Source organism: Bos indicus, chromosome 3 (genome assembly GCF_029378745.1).
Source record: "Bos indicus isolate NIAB-ARS_2022 breed Sahiwal x Tharparkar chromosome 3, NIAB-ARS_B.indTharparkar_mat_pri_1.0, whole genome shotgun sequence".
In the NCBI taxonomy this organism is placed as follows: domain Eukaryota; kingdom Metazoa; phylum Chordata; class Mammalia; order Artiodactyla; family Bovidae; genus Bos; species Bos indicus.
The window spans coordinates 117,783,751-117,801,567 of NC_091762.1; the positions used below are offsets into that span (position 1 = coordinate 117,783,751).

General features: G+C 51.7%; 1 protein-coding gene and 1 long non-coding RNA gene across 5 annotated transcripts; both read right to left on the reverse strand.

Moving 5' to 3' along the window:
• Positions 1–4,644: 4,644 nt before the first annotated feature.
• On the reverse strand, positions 4,645–11,935 carry LOC109556580 (uncharacterized). Its single transcript, XR_002180430.2, has 3 exons — positions 11,334–11,935; positions 9,499–9,702; positions 4,645–8,717 (listed from the first exon to the last, which is right to left on the reverse strand). It is a non-coding gene; the product is annotated as an uncharacterized lncRNA (long non-coding RNA).
• A 2,482-nt stretch (positions 11,936–14,417) lies between these two features.
• Positions 14,418–16,863, reverse strand: HES6 (hes family bHLH transcription factor 6). Of its 4 annotated transcripts, none has more exons than XM_070786996.1 (5): positions 16,709–16,852; positions 15,947–16,493; positions 15,773–15,859; positions 15,601–15,682; positions 14,418–15,380 (listed from the first exon to the last, which is right to left on the reverse strand). In XM_070786996.1, the coding sequence occupies exons 2-5, from the start codon at positions 16,025–16,027 to the stop codon at positions 14,953–14,955; spliced, it is 678 nt and encodes a 225-aa protein (XP_070643097.1). In that variant the 5' UTR covers positions 16,028–16,493; positions 16,709–16,852; the 3' UTR covers positions 14,418–14,952. The 4 variants fall into 4 exon arrangements, with proteins under 4 accessions (XP_070643097.1, XP_070643096.1, XP_019813574.1 ...); XM_070786995.1 differs by having other exon boundaries at positions 15,947–16,611; XM_019958015.2 differs by having other exon boundaries at positions 15,947–16,853.
• Between the last annotated feature and the right edge of the window lie 954 nt (positions 16,864–17,817).

Consider the following 17,817-nt stretch of genomic DNA (forward strand, 5'->3'; position numbering starts at 1 on the left):
CTCCATTCCCACCTTCTTTCACACCCGTGTCCAGTGCAGTGGGAGGTCTTGCCTGTCCTTGGGAAGCTTGGACATCCCATTTCTGCCACTGTGATGGCACACACCAAGCCCTGCTATTTCTTCCCTGGATGAATGAGATTGTCTTCTCTTAGACTCCTTGCCCTCCCGATTTCCCAGAAAAGGAGAGAAATCTTTGAAAACATGACTCAGTCCATTGCTCTCCTGGCTCTAAGTCTTCCAATTGCAAGACCCTCATCGTGGGCATTTAGGTGAACAATAGCAATTTTATATTTGTGAATATAATTTGACTTTCCATAAATGAGACTTGGTCAAACATTTTCTGAAATTTTTTAACTAGAAAAATAGATTTACCATGAAACTTTCATCCTCTATTCACTTAATACTATGAGAAATAGCTAAAAAAAAAAAAAAAAACTCATCATTATTTACTTCTTATATAAAAAAAGTTTTTACTACTTTATCTCCATTAGGTACATAATTTTATGCTATTTTGAGTAATTAATTTCTGTGGGTTTTTGAAAAACGATCATTGGAGTATAATTGATTTACTGTATTGTATTAGTTTCTGTTGTATAGCAAAGTGCATCAGTCATACATGTACACACATCCCCTCTTTTTAAGATTCTTTTCCCATGTAGGTCATTACGCCAAAGAACTGATGCTTCTGAACTGTGGTGTTGAGGAAGACTGTTGACAGTCCCTTGGACTGCAAGGAGATCCAACCGGTCCATCCCAAAGGAAGCCTGTCCTGAATATGCATTGGAAAAACCAATGCTGAAGCTGAAACTCCAATATGTTGGCCTCCTGATGCAAAGAACTGACTCATTTGAAAAGACCCTGATGCTGGAAAAGATTGAACGTGGGAGGAGAAGGGGACGACAGAGGATGAGATGGCTGGATGGCATCACTGACTCAATGGACATGAGTTTGGGTAAACTCCAGAAGTTGGTGATGGATGGGGAGGCCTGGCGTGCTGCAGTCCATGGGTCTCAAAGAGTCGGACACGACTGAGCTACTGAACTGAACTGATACATAACAGAGCTTAAGGAGCTTCCTTTGTAGCTCAGTCAGTAAAGAATCTGCCTGTAATGCAGGAGACCTGGGTTTGATCCCAGGGTCAGGAAGATCCCCAGGAGAAGGAAATGGCAAATCACTCCAGTATTCTCGCCTGGAGAATCCCATGGACAGAGGAGCCTGGTGGGCCACAGTCCATGGGATTTCAAGACTTGGACACGACTGAGCAACTAAACCACCAACCACCACCATACATAATAGAAGATTTACCATTTCAGCCATTTTCTTTCTTTCTTTTTTGCCACATCATGTGGCATGTGGGACTGAACTCGGGCCCCCTGCAGTGGGAGTGCGTGGTCCTAACCACTGGCTGCCAGGGAAGCATGGTTTCACCATTTTTAAGTGCACAAGTCAGTGGCGTTTAGCACACTCACAATACTGTGCCACCATCGCCATCTATTTCCAGAACTTTTTCATCCCAAACAGAAACCCTGTGCCCGTTAAATGACTGCTCCTTATCCCTCCCTCCCCCGAGCCCTGGTAACCCAGTTCTGCTGTTTCTGTGGATCTGCCTGCTCTAGGTGCTCACATAAATGGAATCATAGATCATTAGTTCTTTCATGTTTGGCTTATTTCACCTAGCAAAATGTTTCTAAGATTCATCCTTGTTGTAGAATGTATTAGAATTTCATTAATTTTTTTTTTTTTTTACTAAATAGTGTCCTATTGTATAAATATACCACATTTTAACATTCATCTACTGAGGGACATGCATTGTTTTCACCTTTTCTCTATTGTGTATTGTGTATTCCCAAAGAAAGGCAATGCCAAAGAATGTTCAGACTACTGCACAATTGCACTCATCTCACACGCTAGCAAAGTAATGCTCAAAATTCTCCAAGCCAGGCTTCAACAGTACATGAACTGAGAACTACCAGATGTTCAAACTGGATTTAGAAAAGGCAGAGGAACCAGAGGTCAAATTGCCAACTTCCGTTGGATCATCAAAACAGAGAGCTCCAGAAAACCATCTACTTCTGCTTTATTGACTACGCCAAAGCCCTTGACTGTGTCAGTTCAGTTCAGTTGCTCAGTTGCGTCCGACTCTTTGCAACCCCATGATCCACAGCATGCCAGGCCCCCCTGTCCAGCACCAACTCCCGGAGTTCACCCAGACCCACATTCATCAAGTCGGTAATGCCATCCAGCCATCCCATCCTCTGTCGTCCTCTTCTCCTCCTGCCTTCAATCTTTCCCAGCATCAGGGTCTTTTCAAATGAGTCAGCTCTTCACATCAGGTGGCCAAAGTATTGGAGTTTCAGCTTCAACATCAGTCCCTCCAATGAACACCCAGAACTGATCTCCTTTAGGATGAACTGGTTGCATCTCCTTGCAGTCCAAGGGACTCTCAAGAGTCGTCTCCAACACCACAGTTCAAAAGCATCAATTCTTTGGCACTCAGCTTTCTTTATAGTCCATCTCTCACATTGATACATGACCACTGGAAAAACCATAGCCTTGACTGTGTAGATCACAACAAACTGTGGTGGAAAATTCTTAAAAGAGATGGGAATACCAGACCACCTGACCTGCCTCCTGAGAAATCTGTATACAGATCAAGAAGCAACAGTTAGCACTGGACCTGGAACAACAGATTGGCTCCAGATCAGGAAAGGAGTACATGAAGGTTGTATATTGTCACCCTACTTATTTAACTTATATGCAGAGTACATAATGCAAAATGCTGGGCTGGATGAAACACAAGCTGGAATCAAGATTGCTGGGAGAAATATCAATAACCTCAGATATGCAGATGACACCACCCTTATGGCAGAAAGTGAAAAAGAACTAAAGAGCCTCCTGATGAAAATGAAAGAGGAAAGTGAAGACGTTGGCTTAAAACAACATTCAGAAAACTAAGATCATGGCATTTGGTCCCATCACTTCATGGCAAATAGATGGGAAAACAGTGGAAACAGTGAGAGACTATATTTAGGGGCTCCATAATCACTACAGATGGTGACTGCAGCCATGAAATAAAAAGTGCTTGCTCCTTGGAAGAAAAGTTATGACCAACCTAGACAGCATATTAAAAAGCAGAGACATTACTTTGCCAACAAAGGTCTGTCTAGTCAAAGCTGTGGTTTTTCCAGTAGTCGTGTATGGATGTGAGAGTTGGACTATAAAGAAAACTGAGCGCCAAGAATTGATGCTTTTGGACTGTGGTGTTGGAAAAGACTCTTGAGAGTCCCTTGGGCTGCAAGGAGATCCAACCAGTCCATCCAAAAGGAAATCAGTTCTGAATATTCATTGGAAGGACGGATGCTGAAGCTGAAACTCCAATACTTTGGCCACATGATGGGAAGAACTGACTCATTTTTGAAAAGACCCTGATGCTGGGAAAGATTGAAGGCAGGAGAAGGGGACAACAGAGGATGAGATGATTGGACAGCATCACAGACGTGATGGACATGAGTTTGAATAGGCTCTAGGAGTTGGTGATGGACAGGGAAGCCTGGTGTGCTGCAGTCCATGGGGTTGCAAAGTGTCGGACATGACTGAGCGACTGAACTGAACTGAATTGGTTTGAGTCCTTATTTTCAGTTCTTTTGGGTTTTTGCCTAGGAGTGGACTTGCTAGGTCATAAAATAGTTTTAGTATAACTGTCTACTACTACTACTACTACTACTACTACTAAGTCGCTTCAGTTGTGTCTGACTCTGTGTGACCCCATAGACAGCAGCTCACCAGGCTCCCCCATCCCTGGGATTCTCCAGGCAAGAACACTGGAGTGGGTTGCCATTTCCTTCTCCAATGCATGAAAGTGGAAAGTGAGAGTGAAGTGGCTCAGTCATGTCCGACTCTTCACGACCCCATGGACTGCAGCCCACCAGGCTCCCCCGTCCCTGGGATTCTTCAGGCAGGAGTATATAACTTTCTGGAAACTATCAAACTGTTTCCCACAGTGACTATAGAATTTTACATTCTAAACAACAATTGATTTCTCTATATTTGAAACAAAACTTTATGTATACCTACCTGTGAAATGTTAAAGTTCATATTAATTTAAATATATTTGTAATAATTATATAATTCATTAAATACATATTTTAAATGTATACTAAATTGTTTTAGACAAATATGGTATCTGTAGTATCTACAAAGTCAAATGGTGTAATACTTCAGAAAAGAAGAAAAATATATGCAGAAATGCATCAAAATAATAGGGGACAATTACAGATTGGAGTAGAAAAACAGCATTCCAGCAACTAAAAATGAGGGTTTCTTAACACTGACATTATTAGAACAGAACTACCATCAAATTCAGAGTTAAAGATTCTTATTTGGGAAATAAAGAGAAATATTAGAAATTTCAGTGAGTGTGAGCAAAAGAAAGAAGATGCCATTTTGAAATACATTTTTAACAGTTTTATATTATGGTTGCTACTTTGTGATAATAAAAATGATTTTAATACAACACCGACCCAACAAAGGAAAAGGGTATATTTTAGAGAAGCTATTTTAAAGAAGCTATTTCACATGATGGCCAAAGATTCTTCCAAATTTTTTTTTTACTATTATAATGGCAAATAAATTCACTGTGACTGGTTCATTTATTCACAAGTGTCTTTATTTTTTGTGCATGTTTCCCCACAATAATACAACAGAATCAAATTTTTGTAACCATGAAAAAGGTTTCAAATATTAGAAAAATTTAGACAGAAGCTGTGACCTTGAAAATTTGATGTCTCATTGTGATGCTGTCTAAAATGGGAAGTGTTTCTGAAAAATATTCAAACTGACAGTTTAATAGATGATGTTTTGCAGAAGATGACAAAATCAAAGAAACAAAAATCACAATATATTGAGTGGTTTTAGATGTTACACTTTGAAGAAAACAATTTAAATCTTAAGAGAATCACAGGAAATTGTTGGAAATCCATGTGCCTGGTCTAATAAAATTCAAAACAAGTATACCATGTTACAAGCAAATCACATGAGTTCTGAAATACTGTCAATAATGGAGCAAGTACTTTTTATTTTTTGCTTGTACACAAGATGTAGCCCATCGTGAACAAGCATGTCTGACCACGAGATCTGCTCACATGAAGAACAATGTCATAACAATAAAGTAAGTTGTACTGACTTCATTGAAATGAAAGATGAAACTTTCTAAGTCTAGCTTATGAAATTAGAGGTTGGAAATAAAATTTAAAATGCCTGTGGCCAGGTATAGTCTAATGGAGAAAATATAGCCTGTTATACAAGAGTTTATAAGACATTTTGCCCCCAAATATGATTATGCCAAATTTGTGCTTCCTCAGCTCATAAAAATATGCATAAATGCTGCCCTGGGAAATCAAATGTTAACCATTTTTTAGCATTTATATATATGTATATGGATACATATAATATACATATATATTTTGTGTGTGAAGTTTTAAAAATGGATGCACAGATGGGATATTCTTATGTCTGTTCTAAAATCTACATTAAAAACACATCCAGATATCCCGTGAGGATCAAGATTAAATGTAAACAAGGTATTTCATATACAAAGGCACTTATACTGAAATATATATTAAATGAAAAGCATACATCAAAAGCATCTTGGCACAAATGCATTATTTTATACAATCTGTGTAGGATGTTATTATAAACCAGTGTAAAAGTTAATGTTTATACAATTAAAAAAAAAGACTATACATTGTTGTACTCTTAGCAGAAGGCCTTTACCTTTGCTTAGAAATAACAGAGACTTTCAATGTTTGATTAATGTGATATCTTAGCAAAAGATATGGGCTACTGTTTGAACTTTATGAAAGGCAGCTATGCTCACCACTATCTTACCAATGCTGCACTTGAATTTTAAAATTAAAGTATAAAAATTGGAAATGAATCACTAGATGAGTGTCAATTATTATAAAACTGCATATCAAATAGAAATTAAAGAAACTATAGATGCCTTAATTTTCACATTGTAAATGATTATATGAAAAAGTGTCTTACATTTTGAATTTTTAAATGGAGAAAAGTTTTCTACGGATAACTCTTACACAAAGCAGTCACTTACTTGACTCAAATATCCTAAATCCTATATATCCATCTGATATAGTTTTAAGCAGCATGCAGCATCAGTTATTAAATAGTGTTTGCATCTTCTAAGGCTGATTCACAAATTTGTTTAGTGCAATACTTTCCAATTTGAACATGGCCTTGAGAAGGTTGTTAGCATTCCCAGTCACCATGTCATCCTATAAGACACTTCAGTAAGCTGCAGTAAATGAAAAATTAAGATCACTTCATCAAAAGAAATTAGCATGGCAATTCTCTCCTTTCAAAACAAGGTAAGTAGTAGACTTCGGAAATATTGATGAGTTCATTTCCACTAAAACCAGGAAAGCAAGATTATTGGTTGGTTTTTGTATAAATAAACTATTTTGATATATCTACTTTTCATTTTTCAACAGGTTGTTAACTACTTCGGTGTTCTGGGAAAAAAAATATTAGCCATTAAAAATAATTCCCTTTTGCTTTAGGCTCCAGTATTAAATCTGTGGTAGCTCAGATGGTAAACCATCTGCATGCAATGGGGAAGACCTGAGTTCAATCCCTGGGTTGGGAAGATCCCCTGGAGAAGAAAATGGCAACCCACTCCAGTACTCTCGCCTGGAAAATTCCATGGACGAGGAGACTGGTGGGCTACAGTCCACGGGATCACAAAGAGGCGAGCAGGGCTGAGCGACTTCACTTAGCACCTTTGTGCCAGTATCACAAGGAGGTCACAGAGTGGTTGCCTCTGAGTGGACTGGGGGTCAACCAGTCTGGGGTAATGGGAACACTCAGTATCTCGATAAGGGTCTGAGTTACAAGAATGCATACACTTGTCAAAAGAGTGAATGTTCACTTACAAGCCGGGCATTTCATTGTTTTATATTAAAAGACTATCACTAATGAACTCTAGTTAATGTACATGCTTAAGTATGTAGGGGCAAGCACATTTGAGGCTAAAATTGATTTTGAATGCATCAAAAATAAAATGAATTAAAAGATGGTTGCCTAGATATAACAGTCTAGTAAAACGTGAGTGGGATCATCGGCAGTGGGCGTGCAGGTGTGTAGTGAAAAATCCCTTCCACTTTGTGCTTGCAAATTTCCATAACGTGTCGAGGAAAAAGGGGCTGAGTCCTCTCCTTTTTGCTCCCAGTGCTGGCCCACCTGAGGGCTGCTCCGGTCCGGGACTGAGCCTGGCTCCCCTTGCCCGAGTGTCTCCAGGGGTCAGTGCTGGGGCACAGTGTCCCCAGAGTGGAGTGGTCAAATGCCAAGGGGCTGGATGGAGCCCGGGAGGATAAGCAGGACCAGAAAGCAGGACCCAGGGCTGGCCCAGGGGAGGGGTGGCGAGGGGCGGGGCCTGGGGCCCTTCTTCCCGCCTTCCCTCCCCCCTTCCTTCCATCTTGTCAAGCCAGGGCAGTCAAGGTTGGCAGGTTTGCCGGTAAAGAAAGAGCCAGTCCTTTTTAACTTACACAGCCCACAAACAGAAAAACAGCATGAGGTGCCAGCTCCTGGCGGGCCCTGGGCAGGGGACACCAGACAGGGACACCATGCAGCTTCGGGACACCATGCGGCTGGGGCTGCCCTGCCTCACCCAGCCCCTCTGGCTCGGCCTCCTGGGGCACCCGGGGCGCCCAGGCCTTGGCGGAGGCTCTTCCCAGGCTCTCACCAACACCGAGATTTAGCTGTGGTTCAAGCCTTGACTGTGTGGCTTGTGCGGGCCCCTATGCTTCCTTCTCGGATTTCCCCTGTTGCTCCTCCACTCCGCGGAGACTGGGGGCCTGATCCTGCTCTGATAAAAATGCAAACAGCTCCTGAGCTTAAGGAAAGCGGCTCTGTCTCCCGGAGGAGGCGGGAAAACCTAGTAAGCAGAGGCCCGGGGAGGGCTGACGCAGGGGCGGCATGGACAGAACAGTGTCCACAGCGCACCCTACAACTCTCTGGGTACATCTATCTCAGGGTGCGACAGCCCAGGCTACAGTTTCTAAAACGAGAGAAAAACACACAATTGTCACACTGGACACAGTATGACCGTCTCTGGAGACCCAGGCCTGGGGGATGGTAGGAAGAGCACAGAGTGGGGCGGGGGTTTGGCCCCCAGGGGCCCCCACTGAATGAGCACCCTGCGAGGCCCCCCAGGGTGAGCAGAATCTAACAGCACAGAGGGACAAGCTGCCATTGCAGACGGGGGTCACGGGGGGCCTGTCCCCCCGGGGAGGTGCGCTCTGAAGAGGCCCACGTGGCCAACGGATTGAGCCCTCCGGCAACATGGAGAAAAGGATGACGTTCCCCTAGTAGCTCGTGAGGAGCCGAATCCCGCCAACGTGAGTGAGCCTGGACCCTCCAGGTGGAGCCTGTGCACGGGCCACAGTCCCCGCCGACACCCGGGTACAGCCTCGCAAGACCTCGAGGCAGAAGCCCCTGCCGGTCTTGGCTGGATCCCCGACCCTCAGAAACTGAGATAACAGAGCTGCGTGGCCCTGCCACGCGCTGGGACAACAGACCGCCGTCTCATCCTCTGCGCTGTGAGCTCCCTGCTCTAGGGCCCAGGGAAGGCAGGGGGCGCGTGGGGACTGGACCGCGTGGGAGTCTGCCCAGCCTTCCAACTGCCAGGGAGCTGGTCCGGGAAGCTGTTGGAGGAGGAGAGGTGATGCAGGGAGGCCGACAGGAGGCAGGAGGGAGGTGAGGAGGCTCCAGGAGGGCGCCCCCAAGCCTAGCCCTCAACGGGATGGGCCCTTGTGCTCTATTCCAGCCCCCCTCCTCGGACCCTCCTGGTTCTCCAGCCATGGGGACTAGATTCCCACAGGAAAGTCCTCCTCCATCTGTCCTGCAGGGCTCCCAGGCCACCTCCTCCAGGAAGCCTTCCTTCAGGAGCCTGCTGTCAGAGGCCACCACACCTTTTCTCAAACCCCCAGCTCTCCTGTTCTTCTCCCATGGCCTTTGTTCCTCAGACACGAATGCTCAGGAACTGTCTGCTCCTCTAAAATCACATTTTCCTTAAGGGCAAGGCCCCGCTCCCCCGCACATGGTACAATCGTCTGCCCTCCTCCTGCTTACAGGGTGCAGGCTGCCCCCTGAGACTTGTTCTCAGCTTCTCCAAAGCAGGGGTGCCTCCTGCTCCTCCACCCCGGACCCTCCTCGGCCTGCAGAGGGGCCTGGTGGGGAGGCCTGGCTACAGACCGGGTCCACAGGAAAGTCTGCGGGGAAACGCGCAGAGCTGGGCTCCACCGGGGTTTCTGGGCTCGCGGCCCACCTGCAGCGGTGAGGGGCCATCTGTGCCCACGTGCCAGCTCGCACGAGAAGGGTGCCTCTCCCTCCTGACCTGGGCCAAGCATAACCGGCAGACCCTGTGCTCCTGCACTAGGGGCTCCCCTGCCCCTCAGCGGTGTCCACGGGGCGGCCCCTGCTTACCCATCCGAGTCAGGACCAGCAGGCCGGTCTGTGCGCAGCGGGGAAGAAACGGGGTGCGGACCACTGTGCCTCCTGCGGCTCTCCTCCTGCCTCCCCAGGGCTCACCTGGTACAATCGGCACGTGTCCTCGGTGCCCCCGAAGCCCTCTAGGCAGGGGGACTGTGGCAGCCTGGACACCTTCCTGGGAAGCCAGGCGCTCAGAGCCTGCGGCGGAGGGGCAGGGAGGGGGCGTCACGTGGACTGGAGGCGCATGGCCGCCCCCAGTCAAGCCCACCCCACGCTGGGAGGAGAAGGAAGGCTACAGGAGAGGCCAGAGCAGAGGAGAGGCTGGGAGAGTCCAAAGAATGGGGAGGACAAGAGGGAAGAGGATGACGGAAGAGGCAGGAAAAGAAAGAATGAAGGAGACAAAACAGTGGGAGGGGCAGAGGGGTGAGTGGGTACAGAAAGGGGATTTGGAAGGGCTTTACTCCCACCAGGGCTTCCTGGTGGCTCAGACGGTAAAGCATCTGCCTGCAATGTGGGAGACTCGGGTTGGATCCCTGGGTTGGGAAGATACCCTGCAGAAGGAAATGGCAACCCACTCCAGTACTCTTGCCTGGAAAATCCCATGGACGGAGGAGGCTGGGAGGTTACAGTCCATGGGGTCACAAAGAGTCAGACATGACTGAGGAACTTCACTTTCTTTCTTTGCTCCCACAGTCGCACTTCATGCGCAAAGCAAAGCCAGTGCTATTGTTAAGGCCATCTGAACCCTAACCCACTCCTTCCCAGGACAGCCACTGGCTTTTGTCCCCATCCATGAACATCATCCATTCTCCGCCCAAAACACAACCTACAGAGAGAGTTGTCCTCTATAATCAACTTACTGAAATCTGCACCCTGCTTCCACACCATAACGCCCTGTCCCCATGACCTGATTTATAATTTTTCTTGGCACGAACATACCATCTGCCAGAGCATGTATTTCTTGTCTGTCTCCCTCATTACAGTATAAACTTGAGAAGAAACTTTAGCCACTAGAATGCTGTGCGCTGTGCTCAGTCGTGTCTGTCTCTGTGACCCCACGTGACCGGAGCTCCAGAGAGGACTGGGAGAAGCCAGGGAGACCACAGAGCAGTAAGTCTAAGGAAGATGTGGGCTGCAGCAAGATGTCCAGGGTGGGCTGCAGAGAACAGCCCTGTCTACAACTTGAGAAGGAATGGGGGAAGAGGAAGCAAGAAAACTGGACAGAGAACAGTGTCTTAAGAATGACAGTCTTGATAGTGTCGGATGCTCTAACATTTAGGACTTCACCAGAGACTGCCAGAAGCTTCCAGTAGAATGGTGGGAAATGGAAAATGGTGAAATTTTGTTAGGGGCAAGCAGGTGAGGAAATGAAAAAAGTTTAAGAATGGAGACTATTCTCAAGAAACCTGTGAAGGAAGAAACAGGCAGACAGTTAACTAGGAGAGACCCGATTAAGTCTGAACAAGTTTCCTGGGATGGAGCTGTCGGGGTGACAGAGACCATGGGCTGGCGATTGACTGAGATGTCTAAGAGACATACACAATTTCCCCAGATTAAGCTGGGGTGGGATCTGGAGGGGAGAGGAAGATGGTGCCTGAGTGTCATCTGTCGACAATGGAGGGGTAGAATGACAGCAACTAGGAGCAGAACAGATACGGCCAGAGTTACCATCTTTGGGCGGGGCGGGGGTCAACTTTTTATACCGGGATGGAAAAGCAAAACAGCCTGGGAGCTCCCAAGAGGAGCTAAAAGGCTCTGGGTCATCCGTTTTAAAATCTTATCCCTCCTCCTTTCAGACCCACTTAAGCCCAGGAACTGTCTTTAATTACCTGATGAGCTCCGCGTGTCTCTGGCTTGTCCTTTGCTAAGCACCTCCTGGATTGTCGACCTCTGGGATGTATTTTAGCAGCCTGGGGCCTCTGTGGGTTCTTGTTTGTCCAGTTCCTCGACAGTAAGGCTCTGGTCGGTCTCATCTCTGTGATCGCTGCACATAACAGGTGCTCACTGCAATTGTAGAGTGAACGCTGGGCAGAGCTGAGGCGCGGTCACCAAACGGTCTGTAAAACTCGTCTTTCCTCCTCGAGAAAACTGCTTCCATGTCACAGCCTGAAACGACCCCCTTCTTCCTAGACACCAGTCGCTGTCGGCTTTGGTCGCACTTCCCGAGAGGCCGGGGCGCTTTTAATACTCCCGACGGCCAGGTCTCCAGGTGGCCCGAAGTGGTCGGGGGCCCTGAGCTGGAGCCGCGGGCGGAAGGCCAGAGCGGCTGGGCGCCGGCGCCTTCATCGCTCCCTTTCCTGGTCCCGAGGATGCGTAAGGGACTGCAGCCCGGCCTCTACTGATCGCAGAGCCGCTTAACCGACCGCGCGAGACCCCCGGGCGCCGTTGGGTTCGTTGGGCTCCTGTTGGAGCTCCAGGCAGCGGGGGGAGGAGCCACCAAGCCGCAGAGGCCCCTGGGAGTCGTAGTTCTGACACTGCCTGCAGCGTCCTCAGGGAAAGGGAGATCAAAGGGCTGGAACTACATTGTCCAGAACTCACCGCGTGAGCGTGAGGGCGTGGCGGGGGCGTGGCCAAGAGTCTGTCGCCTCCGAAAGCTCCGAAAGTGTCCGAGCGCCTCTGGGTGCTTCCCGAATACCTCCGAGCGCCTCCGAGAGCCTCCGGGTGCTTCCAATACCTACGAGCGCCTCGAGGGCCTTCGAACATCTCTGAGCTCCAGCGTCCGACAGCAGGGCGCCTCCGAACGCGTTTCTGAGCGAGGTGGGGTGAGGGGCGCGGACGGACGAAAATCAGTTGTTCTTTGGCGGTGGTTTGTGATGCCCATCTCACGTCTAAATGTCAACACTGAGTAGACAGGAGAATGCAGGGAGATCAACAGGATGGAAATGGACTTGAGCTCGAGGGCACTTGCTATTGCTAAGTCACTTCAGTCGTGTCCGACTCTGTGTGACCCCATAGACGGCAGCCCACCAGGCTCCCCCGTCCCTGGGATTCTCTAGGCAAGAACACTGGAGTGGGTTGCCATTTCCTTCTCCAATGCATGAGAGTGAAAAGTGAAAGTGAAGTCGCTCAGTCGTGTCCAACCCTCAGCGACCCCATGGACCGAAGCCTACCAGGCTCCTCCATCCATGGGATTTTCCAGGCAAGAGTACTGGAGTGGAGTGCCATTGCCTTCTCCGTGAGGGCACTTGGATGTAACCAAATAAATGGACCAGATGGGCTTACTGGGCAGGGGTGACAGGGAACATTTCTGAACTCAACATTCAGAAAGCTAAGATCATGGCATCTGGTCCCATCACTTCATGGCAAATAGATGGGGAAACAATGGAAACAGTGACAGACTTTATTTTGCGGGCACTTCAAAATCACTGCAGATGGTGACTGCAGCCATGAAATTAAAAGATGCTTGCTCCTTGGAAGAAAAGTTGGTCCTTACGACCAACCTAGACAGCATATTAAAAAGCAGAGACATTACTTTGCCAACAAAGGTCCATCTAGTCAAAGCTATGGTTTTTCCAGTGGTCATATATGGATGTGAGAGTTGGACTATAAAGGAAGCTAGGAGCTGAAGAATTGATGCTTTTAAACTGTGGTGTTGGAGAAGACTCTTGAGAGTCCCTCGGACTGCAAGGAGATCCAACCAGTCTATCCTAAAGGAAATCAGTCCTGAATATTCATTGGAAGGGCTGATGCCGAAACTCCAATCCTTTGGCCACCTGATGTGAAGAACTGACTCATTTGAAAAGACCCTGATGGTGGGAAAGATTGAAGGCAGGAGGAGACAGGGACGACAGAGGATGAAATGGTTGGATGGCATCACCAACTCAATGGACAGGAGTTGGTGATGGACAGGGAGGTCTGGCGTGCTGCAGTCCATGGGGTCACAAAGTCGGACATGACTGAGTGACTGAACTGAACTGATTTTTATTATTATTTTTGATGACACACATCATGTGGGATCTTAGTTCCCTAACCAAGGATTGAACCTGTGCCCCGAGAGTTGCAAGCACAGAGTCTTAACCACTGGACCACCAGGGGAACTCCAGGGAGAGACGTTTAAAAGCAAAGGTACACACTGGACAGGAGACCTAGGTGTGAGTCCTAAACTGTCACCCCTTGACTAGGCATGGGCCCTGCCAACCCTAAGAGAAAACAAGAATAAGCTTGGGGTTCTGGAGCAGGAGATGTGGGGGCTGGGCTCCTTGTGGCAGGGACTGCAATCAGCTGACCGCATGACCTGCAGGCCCTGACCCAGCCCAAGAGGGTGGGCTCCCTACACCCCAGTTGCCTGTATCCCTCCTTCCAGGGTTGCTGACCTCCTGGGCTCAACTTGGCCTAAAGTCCAAACTGCCTGGGCCATGAACTGGGTGAGTCTCTGTGTCCCTGAGGTCAACGGCAATGGGGGAGCTCGCTCTTCAGTAGAGAAAAGTAACCACCTAAGTGGACAGATGTCTGCACCACGCTCATGGACCCAGCAGGCTTCTGAAAGAAACTTCCACACCACGTGGCTAGCAGTCAGGCATCAGTTTTATTCCCGGAAGTTCACAAACAAGAGAATGGTCTGGGAACCAGCCGTTTCCCTTGTCCTTAGTGACTCTGGAGACAAACTCCATGCTTGAGTTTCCATCACCAGAACACACACAGTTCCCAGGGAGAGCAGGCCAGGTCCAAGGACCTGCAGGGGAAACCCACGTGGAATGGCCTGGCCTCAGCGAAGTGGAAGCACTGTCCACCACGAGATGGACCATGGGGCGTCCATCACCACTGCCTCTACACTTCGTTGTTTGTTGGCAGTGAGAAGTTTTAAAACCACTCACGGCATTAGATGTGGGGAAAATGTGCTTGGCTTTGTATTTATGCATTTGACTGACACCTTAATAACACCACAGCATTCAGCAATACTTCAGAAGGGTAACTAAGTCTCCAGAAGGCTTTATTTAACACAATTGTAACCATCGATGACAACCTAATACACAAGCTCAAGTGTGCTAAATGCAAGACATACCGAGAACACTGTTCTCTGTGGCAGCTCTGGGCAATCCTGCAGAACGCCTCCCGCGTGTCCTGGCTGAATGGCCAGGGCTGCCAGGGCCTGAGGTCTCCTTCTGCCAGGACACTAGTGCCCAGCACCGAGGAGAGGCTCAGCTCCATTCCATCACCTCTGTCCCCAGACCCACAGGGTGCCTGAGAAGTCTGGGGCAGGCGAATCCCAGAGAATCCTGGGAGCCCTACAAGATTCCTCCTCCCTCCACCCACCAGAGGGCTGGGGCGGGGGAATGCATAAACATTCTTCCTGCAAGTAAAAAGGGGCCTGGCTGGACTGGTTATGCGGGACTGAACAGCAGGACGGGGAAATATCCAGAACCCTGCCCGCCACATCTGGACCCCAGGGAGGAGGGAACGGAACCTGGGAAGGCAGGGCCCACCCCGCGGGCCCCAGGTTGGCGTTGGTCACCAAGGCCTCCAGACACTCTGGGCCAAGCGGGCAGAGGTCAGGCTGCCCAGGGCTGCGGGCACCGAGTCAGTCCCCTCGGCAGGCGGGGCCCGGCTCAGTTCAGCCTCGGGGACCTCCTCCAGGTCTGAGGACTGGTCGTCCCCGGAGCCCCGAGGGCTGGGCAGCGGGGACTCCAGGGCGCCTCCTACGAGCCAGTTGCTCCGCCCGGGAGCTGCGGGCGGCGCGGACAGGGCGTCCCCCAGCAGATCGCGGAAGCTGCTGCCCTCGCGCAGCGGCATGGACTCGAGCAGGTGGTTCAGGAGCTCGGCGGCGACGGTAGCGTCAATGGCCTGGCACGTGGACACGAACGTGTGCACTTCGTGCATGCACTGGATGTAGCCGGCGGCGAAGCGCTCGCTGGCTTCCGCTTGCAGCTGCTCGCGCTCTGCGCTCCGAGATGGGAGGGGAGAGAGCCGCGCCGGGTCCAGTGAGCGGCGAACTCTGTGGCCCGGCCCGCCCGCCCCGCGGGGACGAAGCTCACCCAGTAGACGCGAGGGGCGCCCCCTGCCCCGGGCCGGGGAAGTCCTCGGTGGAGCCGCGCCGCGGCAGGCCGGGCGAACGCTCCCCACGCACCCCCGCCCGCCGCGCTAGCGGCCGCCACTCACCGCGCGCCCGGCCCCGCAGCGCGCCTTGCACGCGCCGCACCGTGAGCTCCAGCACCTCGGCGTTCTCTAGCTTGGCCTGCACCTGCGCCGCCGGGGAGGGGAGGTGAGGCGAGGCCGGCCCGCGGGCCCGCAGACTCTAGGCATCCCCCATTCCCGACCCCGCTGGCCTCACCTCGGCGCCCGCCAGCAGCAGCCGCAGCTCCTGCAGGCTCTCGTTGATCCGTGCACGCCGCTTCTTCTCCACCAGGGGCTTCCGGGCCTGCGGGAAACAAGCAACTGAGTCCCGGCCCTGCGTAGCCCCCCGAGCCCTCTCTCTCCCTCGCCCATCCGCGGATACAGCCAGCACCTTGCGGTCCCCGCGCGCCTCGCAGCCGTCCTCATCCTCCCTGCCCGCGCGGTCCCGGCCCGGCGCCAGGAGCGGGGCCATGACGCGCACCGCCGGGAGCCCGGCGAGCGCTAGAAGCGAGCGCGCCCCTCGCCGCGCAAGGCCCACAGCCGCCGCCCTCGTCCACTCGCGTCTGCCGAGGCGTCCTCGCACCAGCCGCCGATCCCGCTCCTTTTATAGCGCCTTATTTGCATCTCAATACGCCAATTGCTTGTGCGGGCCAATGGCAGAGGCCCCTTTGTCCGGCCCTGCCGCCGGGGTCCGCCAGCAGCTGGCGGGGCGTGGCCTGCAGCCGGGGACTAGCGGGGTGGGCGGGGGGGAAGCCCAGCTGGGCCTCCGAGCGACCCCCGCGTTGGCGGGGGCTGTGGGCACCCGAGGGGGCGATGACCACGAGGGCTGTGGCCCCGGGTGCGCTTGTTTACCTCCCGACCCTGAACAGGTCTGCTGCGCGCGCGAGCAGGAGCGCACCCATCCGTTCATCCATCCATTCGCGCTTGACTTCCTTCACCTAAGATGCCACGGGAGGGGGACCCTTCAGCGCGCGTGCTGGGGTCCTGGAGGCTAGAGCCACAGCAAAGACCGAGGTCTCCGAAGCTGGAGGGGGCCACAGGTCCGGTCTGGGGAGGCTGTAGAGTCCCAGGGAGGTGAGGGCCTTAAGGGCAGCAGGGGTGGGAGCGAGCCCCTGGACCCTCTCGTTTCTAGCGGACTTGTGGGCCCTCATACCAGGGTCTCAACGCCGCCTGCAGCCTGCTCGGGGATCCTAGTGGGGCGGGGTCCGCAGGCCCGCCCTCAACAGCTCCATCTCTTGGACCTCTCTGGTCATTGGTCCTTTCCCGGTCCTCATCGCCCTCCCATCTCCTTCTCGGCCCCTTCGCTCCCCGACCCCCTTTCACCTTCTTTCCCCCTCCCTCTCCTCCCTCAATATACCAACCGCCGCCCGGCCTTCCCTCCCCCGCCCCTCCCCCACCTTATCTGGTTTTCACCACCTACCCCCTCCCACCCCCCGTCCCCAACCCAAGCTCGCCCTGCCCCATCCTGCCCTCCCTGCCCACCCACCCTTCCCTGTTCCCACACCCCTTTCCGTTCGGCCCGGCTCCCCTCCCCAGCCCCTGGGCTCCCTCTCCCCCCAGTCCTCCCCCTCCCTCCCCCGCCCCTCGCCGGGCTGGCGGAGGCCGCCGTCTGGTCCCCGTAACTTGATGCCCGTGACAGTTGGCAGCTGCAGCCGCTTCGGCAGAGAAAAGCGGCAGCCCAGCCAAGAGCGACAGGTGTTGGCCGCGCCTTTGTCTCGGCCGCTTTGTCACCAGGGCGGGCGCGGGGGTGGGTGCGCCTGTGTCCGCCAGACGACCGCCACCCCCAGGGCCGGCCGCCCATCTGCCGGCCCGGCCTCTTTGAGGGTGGGGTGCGTGGGCGGTGGGGTGGCACCCTGGGGACCCCAGCCTGGCCCCAGTGCCGAATGCCTAGGTCCACGCCCTCTCCTGGCAAAGCCGGGACACCGATTTGCCTTCAGGCGGTCAGGGCTTATACCGGGCACACAGAGAGCCTTATACCTGGAGCGCCTGGAATCTCCCTTAAAGGGCTCCTTCCCTGCTGTTCAGGCCGAAGCTCCGTTTCCATCTTCCCGGTGGAAGGACCTGCACCCTTGCCGGATCTGCTGCTTCCCTCCCGGGACTGGGACTGTCAGGGTCTGGTTCTGTGCCCCTCCAGGTTATAAGCATACTTGGCTAGGGGTACTCTAAGCAGGACCCCGTCACAACCCCCAGCACAGAGCCTGGTGAAGCAGAAGCCCTTGGGTGGGGAGGGAAGATAGAGCATCCGGAGCCTAGCTGGAGGAA

What these genes read in the sequence shown, in the direction of transcription:
- HES6 (XM_019958015.2), bottom strand. Translation starts at nt 16,027, where the DNA reads ATGGCCCCGCTCCTGGCGCCGGGCCGGGACCGCGCGGGCAGGGAGGAT. An exon ending in TGCTGCTGGCGGGCGCCGAG is followed by an intron (nt 15,683 to 15,772) that starts GTGAGGCCAGCG and finishes CCGGCGGCGCAG; the next exon opens with GTGCAGGCCAAGCTAGAGAA. An exon ending in GCTGCGGGGCCGGGCGCGCG is followed by an intron (nt 15,381 to 15,600) that starts GTGAGTGGCGGC and finishes CTCGGAGCGCAG; the next exon opens with AGCGCGAGCAGCTGCAAGCG.